The sequence below is a fragment of the Schistocerca gregaria genome, chromosome 6, assembly GCF_023897955.1.
Source record: "Schistocerca gregaria isolate iqSchGreg1 chromosome 6, iqSchGreg1.2, whole genome shotgun sequence".
Taxonomy (NCBI): domain Eukaryota; kingdom Metazoa; phylum Arthropoda; class Insecta; order Orthoptera; family Acrididae; genus Schistocerca; species Schistocerca gregaria.
This window is the reverse complement of record NC_064925.1, coordinates 488136241-488152640: the sequence shown is the minus strand read 5'-3', so window position 1 is coordinate 488152640 and position 16400 is coordinate 488136241. Positions and strand designations below refer to the sequence as shown.

The 16400-nt window shown below is 40.9% G+C and overlaps 1 protein-coding gene across 1 annotated transcript in view; it reads right to left on the bottom strand.

The window, feature by feature from the left end:
* Nucleotides 1-2825: 2825 nt before the first annotated feature.
* The window catches only part of LOC126278585 (dipeptidase 1-like), a 272315-nt gene continuing 258740 nt past the window's right edge, over nt 2826-16400 (bottom strand). The window contains exons 11-12 of the mRNA XM_049978797.1: nt 12126-12247; nt 2826-3000 (exon numbers count right to left, since the gene is read on the bottom strand). Of these exons, the coding sequence (XP_049834754.1) occupies nt 12152-12247 (96 nt within the window). The 3' untranslated portion in view covers nt 2826-3000; nt 12126-12151. The remainder of the gene's footprint in view (nt 3001-12125; nt 12248-16400) is intronic.

Sequence of the window (16400 nt, the reverse complement as noted above, 5' to 3'; positions counted from 1 at the left end):
CAGACTCGCTAGGGCAAAAAAGGCACTTCTGACCAAGAGAAGTCTATTAATATCAAATACCGGCCTTAATTTGAGGAAGAAATTTCTGAGGATGTACGTCTGGAGTACATCATTCTATGGTAGTGAAACATGGACTGTGGGAAAACCGGAACAGAAGAGAATCGAAGAATTTGAGATGTGGTGCTATAGACGAATGTTGAAAATTAGGTGGACTGATAAGGTAAGGAATGAGGAGGTTGTACGCGGAATCGAAGAGGAAAGGAATATGTGGAAAACACTGATAAGGAGAAGGAACAGGATGATAGGACACTGCTAAGACATGAGGGAATGACTTCCATGGTACTAGAGGGAGCTGTAGAGGGCAAAAACTGTAGAGGAAGACAGAGATTGGAATACGTCAAGCAAATAATTGAGGACGGAGGTTGCAAGTGCTACTGTGAGATGAAGAGGTTAGCACAGGAAAGGAATTCGTGGCGGGCCGCATCAAACCAGTCAGTAGACTGATGACCAAAAAATAAATAAATAAGTTAGGTGCTTTGACCCCTAGCACCCGAACGTGCCGACAAATCAGAAACTGGGCGGACTGTCCCATGGGAGTGGTACATACTGTACCATCTGTCGCTTGTACCTCACGCCGCTTTTGTACCATATACTTCTTCATGTGTATCACGCTGCATCAAGGCGAGTTTCTAGAAAAATAAAATACTGGAGGCCACAACCAGGAAAATTACAAATGTTCTGTAAGCTTATTTATTTATTATCGTGTCAGGAGTACAAAGCGTGCAAGGAAAAACAGGAAATCGATTGATGACATCGGCTTATACATTGGTTGACTACAAATTGGCCACTTCGAGTGCATTTGGTGTCGCCCTCATCAAGGCTCTTATAGCGCAGGCGGCAGGAGAAGATTGTTGTTAGTCTGCACAACAAAGCACTTGCATAAAACTGACTCCACAGGAAGACACTCTTCTGCTGGCTGGTTTTGTATCAGGTAGTACTAAAGCGTAGTCTGTTGAAAGATCTCCAAGCTTTCCCAGAATGATCAGGAGGGAGCTCTTCCTTCGGAACAATCCATTCCTCCAAGTGTTGACGTTTGCCCCGCCATTTCAAGATTTTTGCGAGCCTGGTGTTCCAGTAAGAGCTTTAGTAGTTATCAAGAAGCGTTTTCTTGATTTCAGCCGAAGTTATTCTGGCTGATGACAATATAAAGGGTGGGCTTCTGTAGCCAAAGCCCCACTTTCCTCGCACCTAGCACCTATCTTGCGTCTAATTCCAGGAGGGTCTATACCAGGGAGTGTGGTACCTGTCAGTTTCTGCCAGGCTCTTTTCTGTTTCATGATTAAGCAGTGTCTCTTATATGTAAGGATATGTTCAGAGCCTCTCCCAGATATTTCCGAGTAAGTGGTCGCACGTGAATATTTTTGGAGAACCTTCAGCCGGTTTCGTGTCCTGTTCTGATCAACCCTACGCTCGATGTAATATTTACACCTTATAACAACATGAAAATCAAGGACTTTCTACAAAATTCAACAAATAGGATGTTTACAGACTACACCTATTTACTCAGTGGTAACGACAACACTGGAAACAGGATTTGGTATTAAACTCGATAAGGTTTTCTGTTACAGAAAAAATGTTTTAGTCGTTGTTTAAAATATATACAGCATTTAATAACCTACGTGCAAAAAGAATTGGAATGTTTGTAAGGGACAAAAACAAACACTTTTTCTGCGTCACAAGTACACCGTTTCCTCGTTAGGGGCCGTGAAGGTTTTGAATAACGTCAAAACAAATGATGTTCAGAGACAGCAACTGATTTCCGCGTGCTAGAGACTGTCTAACTCGTTCGAAATAACCAGATGTTTCATGAATAGTGGCTGTAGCCTGAACAAACCTGTCAAAAACCTGCGAAACGAAACGCTTCATCTCCCAAAGCAAAAATAAATCCCTAGCACAGAGGCAACACCTTTAAAACACTATTCATTAGGCGGCAGTCTGGACACCGTCTCTTAAGAGCACTAGCGTTAAAACCTTCAAGGACCCTACCTGTGACATTTTTGTCAGACAAAAAGTGTTTCTTTTTATCTTCTTTAAATATTCTAAAAATATGTATGCATAGTTCAGTTATCCTTTGAAAAAGATTGGCTTATAAAGTGCTTTGCTTTTTGTTGTCACTGGTTTTGGCACTTCGTTAACGGCTATGTGTTTCATATCTTTGCAGTGATTGAACTCGTCGTGCACGGAATGACAGTGTATAATAATAATAAACCGTGTTTCTGGTCATAACACTCTAGGTGTTACCAAGTTGAACATTTCAACCTTTTACTTTGTGTTGCGTGGTATGCCATATTAAATCGATTGACATCGAATCTGCAACTCATTCCCAAAATCACTGAACGTTTATAAGTTCTGTGTCTAAAACTGTGAAAGTTTGTCCGTCTTATTTTCTCATCTTGCCTCACCTTACCCGTTTCTAAAAATGGTTCAAATGGCTCTGAGCACTAAGGGACTTAACATCTGTGGCCATCAGTCCCCTAGAACTACTTAAACCTAACTAACCTAAGGACGTCACACACATCCATACCCGAGGCAGGATTCGAACCTGTGACCGTAGCGGTCGCACGGTTCCAAACTGTAGCGCCTAGAACCGCTCGGCCACCCCGTTTCTCCCTATCCCTTGCTCATCCAGTCTTCTTTCTCTCTCTCTCTGTCTGTCCTTCTCTCTTTCTCTTACCATGTGTCCTCAGTAAGTGTGCTGGATCTTGTGCTAAACAATCAGGTAGAGATGCTTTACATACAATTACGAATTTTATTGTTGGTTTAAGTAAAATTGGTCTCATGGAATTTTATTGGTATAATATTGTTAACAGCAGAATACTTGTAATACATACAGTAAATTCTCATACAATAATAAACAACTAACAAAAGTAGTAACTCCTCTTCTTTGTGAGTTTGATGCCTTCTGCTTCTTACAAAATGTTGTTTCTGTATATCATGATGCTGTAAAAGAAAAGTCAGGTTCATATTATTCAACTGTTTTGAAACACTATGACACTAGTTCATTAGTAAAAAGAAATTGTGATAGGGAAGAACATAAAGTTTGTTCAAAATTATATCACTTAACATCATTTCTTCTTACGAACAGTTTTTTAAGGAACAAATGTAAGATACTGAAACGAGATATTTTTAAGGGAGCAATACACCTTAGAAAGCCCTTCTAAAGCGCTTGGAAAGACGGTTGCAATGATGTAACACTTATTGATTTTGGCGTTGCGGCCTTTCAGCCAAGTATCTGGGAAAATGTGGAAAAATTGAGAAGCAGGGTGGAGTTGCTTGTTGCTTGCGACGTCAGAACCTGCCACGAGAGTCCCGCTTGGAGGCAGATACCTTCTACTTTCCCTCAAAACTTTAGCTCAGTTCTCAGATTCTTTAGAGAAACGTGCTGTATATCACTGTAGTCGTTTTGTCTAGAGCTTTCGAAGACTATTAGAAATATAGTATTCACTTTAAAAAACACTACTTGCTTCAATATCCATGCCCCTACTAAAGCTAAGAGTCCTAAACCTTAACAAATCTCCCAAGGAAATGTAATGAACATCCGCTCACCTAAGATCTATCAACGTCTCCAACTCCATGAACGTCAAAAAATCCACCTTGATTTCTGCATCCCTTTACCATTCACCACGTGAATATCATCAAATTACCATTCCTCCTCCAAGTCACACCAATACCCAAAAAATTCATCTGAATTACAGGCCTATATCACTAACGTCGATTTGCAGTAGGGTTTTGGAACATATACTGTATTCGAACCTTATGAAGTACCTGGAAGAGCCCGCAACTCGTGGTCGTGCGTTAGCGTTCTCGCTTCCCACGTCCGGGTTCCCGTGTTCGATTCCCGGCGGTGTCAGGGATTTTCTCTGCCTAGTGATGGCTGGGTGTTGTGTGATATCCTTAGGTTCGTTAGGTTTAAGTAGTTTTAAGTTCTAGGGGACAAATGACCACAGATGTTATGTCCCATAGTGCTTAGAGCCATTTGGACCATTTTTTACCTCGAAGAAAACGATTTATTGACACATAGTCAGCACGGTTTCAGAAAATATCGTTCTGGTGAAACACAACTAGCTCTTTATAATTATGAAGTAATAAGTGCTATCGACAGGGGATGTCAAATTGATTCCATGTTTTTAGATTTCCAGAAGGCCTTAGACACCGTTACGGCCTTTCGGCAGTGGTTACACCAGTTCCCGTGAGATCACCGAAGTTAAGCGCTGTTGGGCATGGCCGGCATATGGATGGGTGACCATCAAGGCCGCCATCCGCAGTTGTCATTTTTCGGGGTTCACTCAGCCTCGTGATGCCAATTGAGGAGCTACTCGACCGAATAGTAACGGCTTCGGTCAAGAATACCATCATAACAACCGGGAGAGCGGTGTGCTGACCCCAGGCCCCTCCTATCCGCATCCTCCACTGAGGATGACACAGCGGTGGGACGGTACCGGTAGGCCACCTGTGGCCTAAAGACGGAGTGCTTAGGCACCGTTCCTTACAAGCGCCTTGTAACCAAACTGCGTGCGTACGGAGTATCGCCTCAGTTGTGTGACTTTGATTCGTGATTTCCTGTCAGAAAGGTCTGAGTTCGTAGTAATAGACGGAAAGTCATCGAGTAAAACAGAAGTAATATTCGGCATTCCGCAAGGAACTGTTATAGGCCCTCTATTGTTCCTGATCTATATTAACGACATAGGACACAATCTGAGTAGCCGTCTTAGATTGTTTGCAGATGATGCTGTCATTTACCGTCTTGTAAAGTCATCAGATGATCAAAACTAATTGCAAAATGATTTAGATAAGATATCTGTATGGTACGAAAAGTGACAATTGACCCTGAGTAAGAAAAAGTGTGAATTTATTCACTTGAGTACTAAAAGAAGTCAGCTAAATTTCGATTACGCGGTAAGTCACACAAATCTGAGGGCTGTAAATTCAGCTAAATACTTATGGATTACAATTTCAAATAACCTTGCGGGTAAAGCAAACCAAAGACTGCGGTTCATTGGCGGAACACATAGAAGATGCAACAGGTCTACTAACGAGAGTACTTATACCACGCTTGTCCGCCCTATTCTGGAGTTTTGCTGTGCGGTGTGGGATCCGCATCAGGTGGGACTGACGGGTGACATCGAAACAGTACAAACAGGGGCAGCTCGTTTTGTATTATCGCGAACTAGGTGAGATAGTGTCACAGACATGATTTGTGAATTGCAGTGGCAATCATTAAAACAAAGGCGTTTTTCGTTGCGACGGGATCTTCTCATGAAGTTTCAATGCCCAGTTTTCTCCTCCTGTTGCGAAAACATTGTGTTTGCACTCACTTACAGGGAGAAATGATCACCATTCTAAAATAGGAGAAATCAGGGCTCGCACAGAAAAATTTAAGTGCTCGTTTTTCTCGCGTGCGTTGGAGAGTGGAACGGTGGAGAGACAACTTCAAGGTGGTTCATTGAACCCTCTGCTAGGCACATTATTGTGAATAGCAGAGTAATCACGTAGATGTAGATACAGATGTAGATCTAACAGTACTCCTCCACCTATGCTACGCTATTCGCAAACTGGATTCCAATAATTCCATTGTTTCTCCTCTGATCATCAATTCTGTTAGGCTGCTGCGCCTTTACCCCTAAATTCTGCAGTCCCTACACCCGCACACACTCCATATTCTATCCTAACTTTAACCGACTCCCTTTGCTAGAAAATGAACTCCGCCCTGTTTGTTATGGTACCAACTATAATCCCCACATCTATTCCACTCCACACCAGAGACGTCCCTCCTTCTTTCCTTTCCATCTCTCACCATCTCTTCTTCTCTTGATAGTATGTCTCTCCTAGCGCATCAGACTCGTCCTCACTCTTCCCACAATCAGCTGGAGAGCTACGTATATCTTCATAGTTCGCACCCAAAGAACCCCTATATATTTTACTCACACCCTTCAACGTTATAGCCTTTTCCCCCTCCCCAAATCCGTTCTCCCAGTGTAGGTACTTTAGTTTTTAAGAGGAATTAAAGTACGGTTTTTTAGAAGGAAGTCACAGTTTCTACATGGTGTTTTAAATATATGTGTATGTTATTGCTTTAGACTTAGAGAAAGCTTTTGACAATGTTGTCTGGTATACTCTCTTTAAAATTCTGAAGGTGGCAGGGGTAAAATACAGGAAGCGAAAGACTATTTACAATTTGTACAGAAACGAGATGGCAGTCATAAGAGTCGAGGAACATGAAAGGGAAACTGTGGTTGGGAAGGGATTGATACAGGGTTGTAGCCTCTCCCCGGTGTTATTCACTCTGTATATTGAGCAAGCAATAAAGGAACCAAAAGAAAAATTCGGAGTAGGTATTAAAATCCATGGAGAAGAAATAACAACTTTAAGGTTCGCCGATGACATTGTGATTCTGTCAGAGGCAGCAAAGGACTTGAAAGAGCAGTTGAACGGAATGGACAGTGGCTTGAAAGGAGGATATAAGATGAACATCAACAAAAGCAAAACAAGTATAATGAAATGTAGTCGAGTTAACTCGGGTGATGCTGAGGGAATTAGATTAGGGAATGAGACACTTAAAGCGGTAAAGGAGTTTTGCTATTTTGGGAACGTAATAATTGATGATGGTCGAACTAGGGAGGATATAAAATGTAGACTGGCAATGGCAAGGAAAGCGTTCCCAAGAAGAGAAATTTGTTAACATCGAGTATAGATTTAAATATCAGGAAGTCGTTTCTGAGAGTATTTGTATGGAGTGTAGCCGTGTATGGAAGTGAAACATGGACGATAAATAGTTCGGACAAGAAGAGAAGAGAAGCTTTCGAAATGTGGTGCTGTAGAAGAATGCTGAAGATTAGATGGGTAGATAGCATAACTAATGAGGAGGTATTGAATAGGATTGAGGAGAAGAGCAGTTTGTGGCACAACTTGACTAGAAGAAGTGATCGGTTGGTAGGACATGTTCTGAGGCATTAAGGGATCACCAATTTTGTACTGGAGGGCAGCGTGGAGGGTAAAAATCGTAGAGGGAGACCAAGAAATGAATACACTAAGCAGATTCAGAAGGATGTAGGCTGCAGTACGTACTGGGAGATGAAGCAGCTTGCACAGGATAGAGTAGAATGGAGAGCTGCATCAAACCAGTCTCAGGACTGAAGACCACCACAACACACAAACGATCTCTTTTTTACTCCTTCGATGTTAATTTAAACAACAGCAGCACCAAAATCAGCAGTCTTGACGTTTTGCGTAAACACTGACCAAATTCATCCTTTTTATAGTTTTAGAGGTGAATATTTCCAGATAGTTTTCAAATCTCATTTTTAAAGCCTTAGGCTGAAGACCAGAATGTTGCACCGCTAGCAGTCCACCGACCGCCCGTCTCTATGGGGCGCTAGAGATGAAATAGCAAAGAAAGGAACTTTAGCAAACTGCTCCAACGTTTTACTGACTGACAAAGTTCACACACCTCCTCAAACTCCTACAACACGTTAGCCTTTCCTACATAGCCCATGAATTTTTCCAACAACCTACAATTTCGCCAATCCTTGAGAACCCTGCCCACTGCCAAGCTCTGTTGATACATTCAACACTCCTGTCGTCTAAGAACTCTCCATGTTCTTTAGGAATGTAATTTCAATCGTCTTCCACTCATAGACCATGAACTCAACTCTAAGACCTAAACTATCTTCCAGCCATAACCATCCGTATCCATTTGAACCTTTCCAAATGAAAGCTCTCTTCCACTCGGTTCTTGCCTCCCAACCATCTAATCCATCCCAGTTACGTATTCCATTCTATTAGTTCCACCCTATATGCTTTACGATGCAACGTCCTGTCCAATACTCCCCACAAGACAGTCCCTGCCTACAGTTACCAGAAGCCCCTCGTCACATTATACGCTTAATGAAAAGACTGTGTAGCGAAAGAAGCGCAGTATAGTTTGTGAGATTCAGAAGCGAGGGAGTGTGTCGGGACTTACCCCAGTTCACTGCTAGTAGCGAAACGTGACCATAAAGCGTCAGGGCATAGCATACAAGTATTGTATCCACAATTAAGAATAAATTTAAAAATTATAATTGCTTTTTCAAACTTTGTCAACAGGTAGTTTAATGTAATACCGTATTAAATGTAAAGTCTTAGAGTGATTAGATCAAAAGTTTTCATAATACATCGTTTTAAGAGAAAAATAAATGGCACTTGGCGCTAAATAATAAAGCTAGAAAGGCAGAAAATGGTTATAATCTGCAAATGTATGTCAAAATTAACTGGTGCAAGTCTCGACATGATTAAATAAATATTGTGGTCAGAATCCACGCTTTTAAGAAAAATTTAAGGCGGTAAATATTAGACTCAGAAATGTAAAAAATTTGTATGTTGCTTCAGTTTAACCTAAACAAATTAATTACTTTACCACATTACAATTCCTTTAATAGTTTCCTAGTAATTTAATGAAAACTGGAATTGGAACTATAACGTCCTTATTTGCAGTTGCTTAAGTATATGTAATTTTAGTGCTAGAAGGTTTTGATTACAGAACATGATAAAACCTATTAAATAATAGAGCTATAACAAATTTTAGGGCCGTACTGTTAATAACAAGGTCTCTTAAATTTATAGTTCAGAGGGAATGAGCTACTGTCAGTTCCATTCTAAAAATTATAGAAGGCAAAGTTTTTATGCAAGGGAGCTGAATCTTTTTCTGTGATTTCAACCAACTTACCTACAAGCATGTAAAAATTAAGAAGATTCTAGATTAATTCATAACTTTGTTATTAAATACAGTGTGTACGAGAAAGCGGACGTTTAGAGACTGCTTCCGCGTGCGTTAAGGCGGATGACAGCAGGTGTTCCCTTCGCTGCGCCACATATATAAATGCAAGCCGAGAGGCAAGAAAAAACTTCACTTCGCACCCAGCAACTGTTGAAATCCGCGTCTGTCAAAGGCCGGAGTGCGCGTTGCCACGGAAGACGCCAGAGACGCGTATTTTCAGTAATAATAAATAGTGAACTCGCGAGGACTGCACAATCGCTTAGATTTCGCAAAAGTAACAGTTAGTGTGCTATGCGTGACACTGTCAAATCCGCGTGGCAAGCATTTTGAGTATCAGTAGTTAGGGCGAAAGACAATTTGGTAGGAACTTACCGTAGAGGTCGACTCTGAACTGCCCATGGTGCTGTTTAAGACATAGAGATTTACTGTCAATATGAACATAATGAATTTCATGTGGTACATGTGAAACTCAACTAAATATATGTATCAGATACAACTCCCAATCTTCATTTATAATCATAGTCCTGATCCCACTAAGCAAATAGAGAATAGTAACATTTATTTTAGTGGGCTGGACAAGAATGTGGACGTGCAGACTGAAAACTATGGTCAGTATGTCCTCCATCGCTTTCTGGCTGACCGCCAAAATAGTTGCCAGGATCGTAAAAAAGACGGCTAGCCCTCCATAAATTTGAAGTCGCCGCCCCACAATTGTACATTATATCACATAACCTTCGTCATGTTTATAGCAAGACGAAGACTTATTATAACCATCGGAATTCACTTTACATTAATTTTTGAAATCATTTAATCAAAGGGTTGGAGAATGGAAATCTGCCGCTTCCCCCCCCCCCCCCCTTTCCCCTGCCCCCGTTATTTTTATGAAAATAGCTCTTATATATATAAATAATGGTAGAAAAATTACGTTCCCATTTTACATTACACTCCCTAACAGTGAAACATCCAGAGAATATGGTCAATGTAACTACATACACGTAGACACCATCGGCAGGTTTGAATGGAGCTGCAATTCTCCGTGACAGGTAGAACAGGCACCAGAGTTCATTAGTCTTGTTCATGTTTAGTATTCTTACAAGGTCTGGTATGAGGGACATGAACAGCGTCTGATGTGTGATCAGTGCGAAGGACATGGAGATGACGCATACTCATGCCAGACAGTGTAATCAGCACCTGGTAAGTTTGAAACAGGCCTCATTCCGGGTCTCAATTTGGCCAACTACTCAAGTCGTGCAATATCGAGATACAGTAGCTCGATGTTGCACTGCGAGGGAAGCTGAAGGAAGGATCACTCGTCGTGAAGGTTCTGGTAGACCACGTTTGAACACCTCAAGGTAGGGTCCCCGAGTTGAGCCCCAAGTACATCGCAGCAGACCCCTTCACATGTGCGTCTGCCATCCGAGAACGAGATTCCCTGCAACATTCTGTGTCATTCACTATCATTGGTCAGAGACTAGCAGCAGCCACATTAGGGAAATACCGTCCCATGCATAGGTTGCTGTTAACACCACAACCATAAAGAGGTAAGTTTAGGGTGGCGTTATCACGGGGAAGCGTGGTCTGTTCATGAATGTCACTCAATGTGTTCAGCGATGAATCAGGTTTCTGCACTATGCCGGGTGACCATGGTCGGCGAGCATATTGGCGTCCTTTTTCCCAGTTTTTTTGGCGAGGCACAGCGGTGTTACTCCTGTCGCCATCAGCTAAGCCTTCATGTCACAAAAGGTAGCCACTGAGGTACTCTGATGGCACAACAGCAGTATTGCCTCTCACGCGACAGTATCGTGGTGCCATTTTTCAGCAGAACAATACTCGCCCACGTACGACACGTGTATCTGTGAACTGTTTGCGAGCTGTTGAGATAGTGCCGTTACCAACAAGTTTCCCAGAATTGTCCTGGATCGAACATGTACGTGGGACCTGCCCGGATGTAAACTCTTTCCCAGTGTCAATATCCAGGATACCAAGACCAATTACAACAGTTTGCCTCAGGAGAGTATATAAAGGTTTATTACACCCTTTCCCTCCAAATCAGTGCACGCATCCAGGCCAAAGGGTCTACAACTTCATAGTGATATGTGGGATGATACTGAAAAGTTATTCGTAAAATTAGTAATGTCTGACATTTTCAGGGAAGGGGAAAGCGATGTTATGTAATCTGCTAAATGTAACAACCCTTTTTTTCATGAATCATTCAACTACGTAGATCGCCTATGTATATGCAACATGAAATATCATGACTAGCTGGTTTTTGTTCGACTTGCACCTCAAACGACCATGGTAAAAAAAAGTCTCAGTTCCGTTGTTGCTGTTACCACTAAATTTATTATTTAATTTGTCTCTTATACACGTGGAAGCTATAGATGATACGATTATTTCTGGTCTATCTAGCTTTTGTTCCACCTACGTCTAATACGAGAATGATCTGAGAATGCGTGCACTGAAGACAAACTAGTCTTGAAATCATATTTTAGTTTTCATGTATGTACGCTATCAAGGCAACTGAAAGATATTTTAACATTTTAGAAAACTTTGCAAATTTCAGTTTTATAATCACTGAATTAAGGTTAACGTCAAATATCCTCAGAGATTTACTGTTTTTATGATGTGGTATTCTAGACTGTTCACGAAATTACGTAATTCTCTAGACATAAAGTATGTGTGTGTGTGTTTACGTTTAACCATATACCTAACAGTAATGTGTAAGACCAGAGAGGACGTACCATTAAAATAATTTTAGATTGTGGCAGTTCTTATGGTGTTGTCTGCTTATGATAAATGGCATCCCTCTTTAGAAGAAAAGTAACAGAATGCGAGCAGCACCTAGTACAAAATTAGAACAGAAAAGATGCATTCAAGAGTCCTTTGAGAAAATGGCAATGAGTACAACACTGTGTACATTGGAGCAAGTGGATAATGGCAGTTACATAAATAAGTAATGCGGTTCTGTCTGGCGACGGAGAGCAATGTCAGAAGACAACGTATAAGTACGGGGCCCAATCAGGTAAGCGTCTAACTGATGAAGTGCGGAACAAGTAGAAGAAGGACTATGTTTCTGTAGTTTGGCTATTATTCACGGAGTACGCTTCCACTTCGTGTTAAGATATGGAGTATTAGTCACTCTTTATGCAGTAGCACATTATAAAGTGATTTCACATCACGCGCCGGAAAAGTAATAGCACATAAACTGATTTCACATCACGCGCCGGAAAAGTAATTTATTTACATGCTTGCTCGAGAACTTCATGGGACAATTAAATGTTATCCAACGATAGGGAACTAACACCCTCTGTACCTGCTTTTGGGATGACTCGGACGCTTCTAGAGGTCGGTCCTGCAAGCTTTAGCGTCGTTCGGTATCTCGTTAGTTGGTATGAGGTCCTCGATCGGCTCATCAGCAGTCAGGGAAAGATGAACCTGAAACCAAGGCAAATGTTCTCTTAGCTACTGAACCTGACAAAATTAACGTTTATATGTGATGAAAGCTTTATTTATTTCTCGTGACAACAGACCTTCTGAATTTAATACTCCAGACAGAAAGTGGAAAAGGAGTGTTCAGAGGAAAGGGAAAAAAAGGATGGTGTTTAGAAATAACAGAACACAAGCAGAAATAAATTAATATCTATTCATCGTGAAGTTAGTGGTGTTTGATATGCTAGGCGTACTTTGGAGAACTAATCTATGGGGTAACAAAAAAATGGCTCTGAGCACTATGGGACTCAACATCTTAGGTCATAAGTCCCCTAGAACTTAGAACTACTTAAACCTAACTAACCTAAGGACATCACACACACCCATGCCCGAGGCAGGATTCGAACCTGCGACCGTAGCAGCCCCGCGGTTCCGGACTGCAGCGCCAGAACCGCACGGCCACCGCGGCCGGCTATGGGGTAACAGATTACTATATAGATTGAGAAGCTAATTTAAATAAAATATAACTATTTTTCTAAAACGATATAGATTGAGAAGCTAATTTAAATAAAATATAACTATTTTTCGAAAACGATAAAAGCCACTCGACGTAAAGACATTGTAACTTTACATAGAGCAAGTTTATGCGATCTGCCCATTCTCCGTTAGTCCAACACCATCATCTTGGCAGTAGCTGTAATCTAGTTTGCTTGAAAAATATTTCAGGTGTTTAGTTACTTCACCAAAAATTGCTGAACACTTATTCTGATATGACAACTTTTATAAATTATCGCCTATAAATTAGTTTCTTCATCGTCTTGATTTCCACAACTGATTCTTGTTCGTATTGATAATAAACCACCACAACTGCATTGATACATATTTATTAGGTCATGAACAGTTCCGTTCAAAAGAACATCACCAGGTCACACTGCAAACAGGTTTCATTACAAGATCTCACAGATTTGTGCGAACGTCATCACTTAAGAAATCTTGCAGTATGACGCTTGAATCTTTAAGTATTTGACTGCATTTTCCTCGTCTGATCTCTGCATGCTCAGTGTAGTTACCTTCCAAGATAGAACCATCACGCACATGTACAAGAACGGCCCATACTCTAAGGGGATCGTCATCTTTGAATTGGAAAAAAGATCGATTTTTTTTTGGTTTAAAATACTTTGTGGAATGTCTAATTCATTGTAGTGTTCATCCCAAGTTTGCCATGAACTCTGATATTATGTTAGATGGTGACTTGTGAAAAAGTGTCTTCGAAAACCATTCACAACAGAAAAAATAGTAGACATGTAATTTCAACGATGGCTTAACAGGCACATTGGAAATTATGAACGTGTTTAAAGTTGAGATAACATCAGTCTGTTACAACTACTGCACGAAAGCGGATGAAAATCGTATCGATCGAGCAGGACAATGGATGACGGAGGTTGCCAAAGAGGTCCACTGGACCACCACGGCCTCAAATAAGATGGAGGAGGACTTCCATTTGGATCTGGAAGGACTGCTATATGGTTCAGGGATAGCTGTCCGGGGGTATGCTTAACTAAACGACAAAAAAATGTAACGCAAAACTTTAAACACAATTTTCCCAAAACCGCATTTTTCAAATTGTGGGATACATAACATGAGAAAGGTACATTGATTTTGATTGGAATTTGATGCAAGCATATTCTTCAGTTACCCTGTGTATGTTGATAGAAAATATATTGAAAATGACGTATACAGAATTATTTTGTTACGAGTCCAATTTGAGGACTTCGAGTGTTCCTGTCGATGACAAGTGATCCAGCTGCAAGGGGTCCTTCCACATGGTGTAGCAGTTACAGGAAGCGCCGATGTGGCACAAAAATCATTTCTTAAAGAGAAAAGTGTAAGAAATAAAACTGTATCATATGAGACGCAACTCGAATTGAAAGCAGATAAAAATTCACTTGACACCTTCCTGAGACACAGTCTCCACTCGTTCCAAATTAACAATGTAAGTGTAGACTAGATTTGCCTTGAATTCAGAGAATTAGTATCGACAGCACTTGAGAGATTTATACCAAACGGTGGAGCTGATCCCTCTTCGTACACAAAACGGGTCAGAATACTATTGCAGAAACAGCGTAAAAGCATGTCAAATCCAAATGAACGCAAAATCTCCAAGATCTGTGATCTTTTACAGAAGCCCGTAATTTGGCTCGGACTTCAATGCGGGATACTTTTAATAGTTTCCACACCGAAACTTTGTCTCGAAATCTCTCAGAAATTCTGGTCGTATGTATAGTATGCTAGCGGCAAGACACAATCAATGCCTTCTCTGCGTGATGGCAATGGAAATATTATCGACGGTAGTGCTGCCATAGTATAGTTACTAAATACAGCCTTCTGAAATTCCTTCACCGAAGTAGACGAAGTAAATATTCCAGAATCGTAATCAAGAACAGCTGCCAACTTAGAGGTAGATATCATCGGGCTAGTGAAGCAACTTAAATAACTTAATAACAGAAAACGTCTGGTCCAATTACGTTCCTTTCAGAGTATGCTGATGCAATAACTCCATAATTAACAATCACATACAACCGTTCGCTCGATGAAAGAGCCGTACCTATAGACTGGAAAGTTGCACAGGACACACCAATATTCAAGATACGTACTAAGAGTAATCCATTAAATTATAAGCACACATCATTAACGTCATTATGAATAAGGATTTTGGAACATATATTATGTTCGAACATTATGAATTACCTCGACGAGAACTGTCTACTGACAGTCAAGACGGATTTAGTAAACGTCGTTCTTGTGAAATACAAGTACCTCTTTACTCACACGCAATGTTGAGTGCTATTGACAAATAAATCGAAACTGATTCCGTATTTATAGATTTCCAGAAGGCTTTTGACGCTATACCTCACAAGAGGATTGTAATCAAATTGTATGCTTTTGAGATTCGTTTCACTTATGCAACTGGATTCGTGATTTCATGTCAGAGAGGTCACAGTTAGTAGTCATTGACGGGAAGTCATCGAGTAAAACAGAAGTGATTTCTGCCTTTCCCCAAGGTAGTGTGACAGGCCCTCTGCTGTTTCTTACCTACAGAAACTATTTAGAAGCCAGTCTCAGCATCAGTCGTACGTTGTTTTCAGGTGATACAGTAGCTTATCGTCTAGTAAAGTCATCAGAAGATCAAAACAAATTACACAATGAGTTATATATAATATCTTTAGGGTGCGAAAATTGGCAGTTAATAATGAAAAGTGTGAGGTCATCCACATGAGTGCTGAGAGCAATCCGTTAAACTTCGGGTACACGATAAATCAGTCAAATATAAAGGCAGTAAATTCAACTAAGTGCCTGCGAATTTCTATTAAGAACAACTTAAATTGGGAAGAACACATAGAAAATACAGTGGGGAAGGCAAACCAAAGGTTGCATTTTATTGGAAAAACATTTAGAAAATGTAGCAGACCTCTTTTGGAGTACTGCTATGCAATCTGGGATCCTTACCAGATAGGATTAAAGGAGTACATCGAGAAAGTTCAAAGAAGAACAACACGTTTTATATTATCGCGAAACAGAGGAGAAAGTGTTACTGAAATGATACAGAATTTGGGGTGGACATTATTAAAACAAAGGCTTTTTTTGTGGCGGCGGAATATTCTCACCGAGTTCCAATCACCAACTTTCTCCTCCGAACGCGAAAATATTTTTATGATGCCGACCTACATAGGGAGAAACGATCATCATAAAAAATGAAGAAAATCAAAGCTCGCTCAGAAATATATCGGCGTTCGTCTATTCCGCGCGCTGTTGGAGGTTGGAATAATAGAGAATTATTGTGAAAGTGGTTCTACACTCCTGGAAATTGAAATACGAACACCGTGAATTCATTGTCCCAGGAAGGGGAAACTTTATTGACACATTCCTGGGGTCAGATACATCACATGATCACACTGACAGAACCACAGGCACATAGACACAGGCAACAGAGCATGCACAATGTCGGCACTAGTACAGTGTATATCCACCTTTCGCAGCAATGCAGGCTGCTATTCTCCCATGGAGACGATCGTAGAGATGCTGGATGTAGTCCTGTGGAGCGGCTTGCCATGCCATTTCCACCTGGCGCCTCAGTTGGACCAGCGTTTGTGCTGGACGT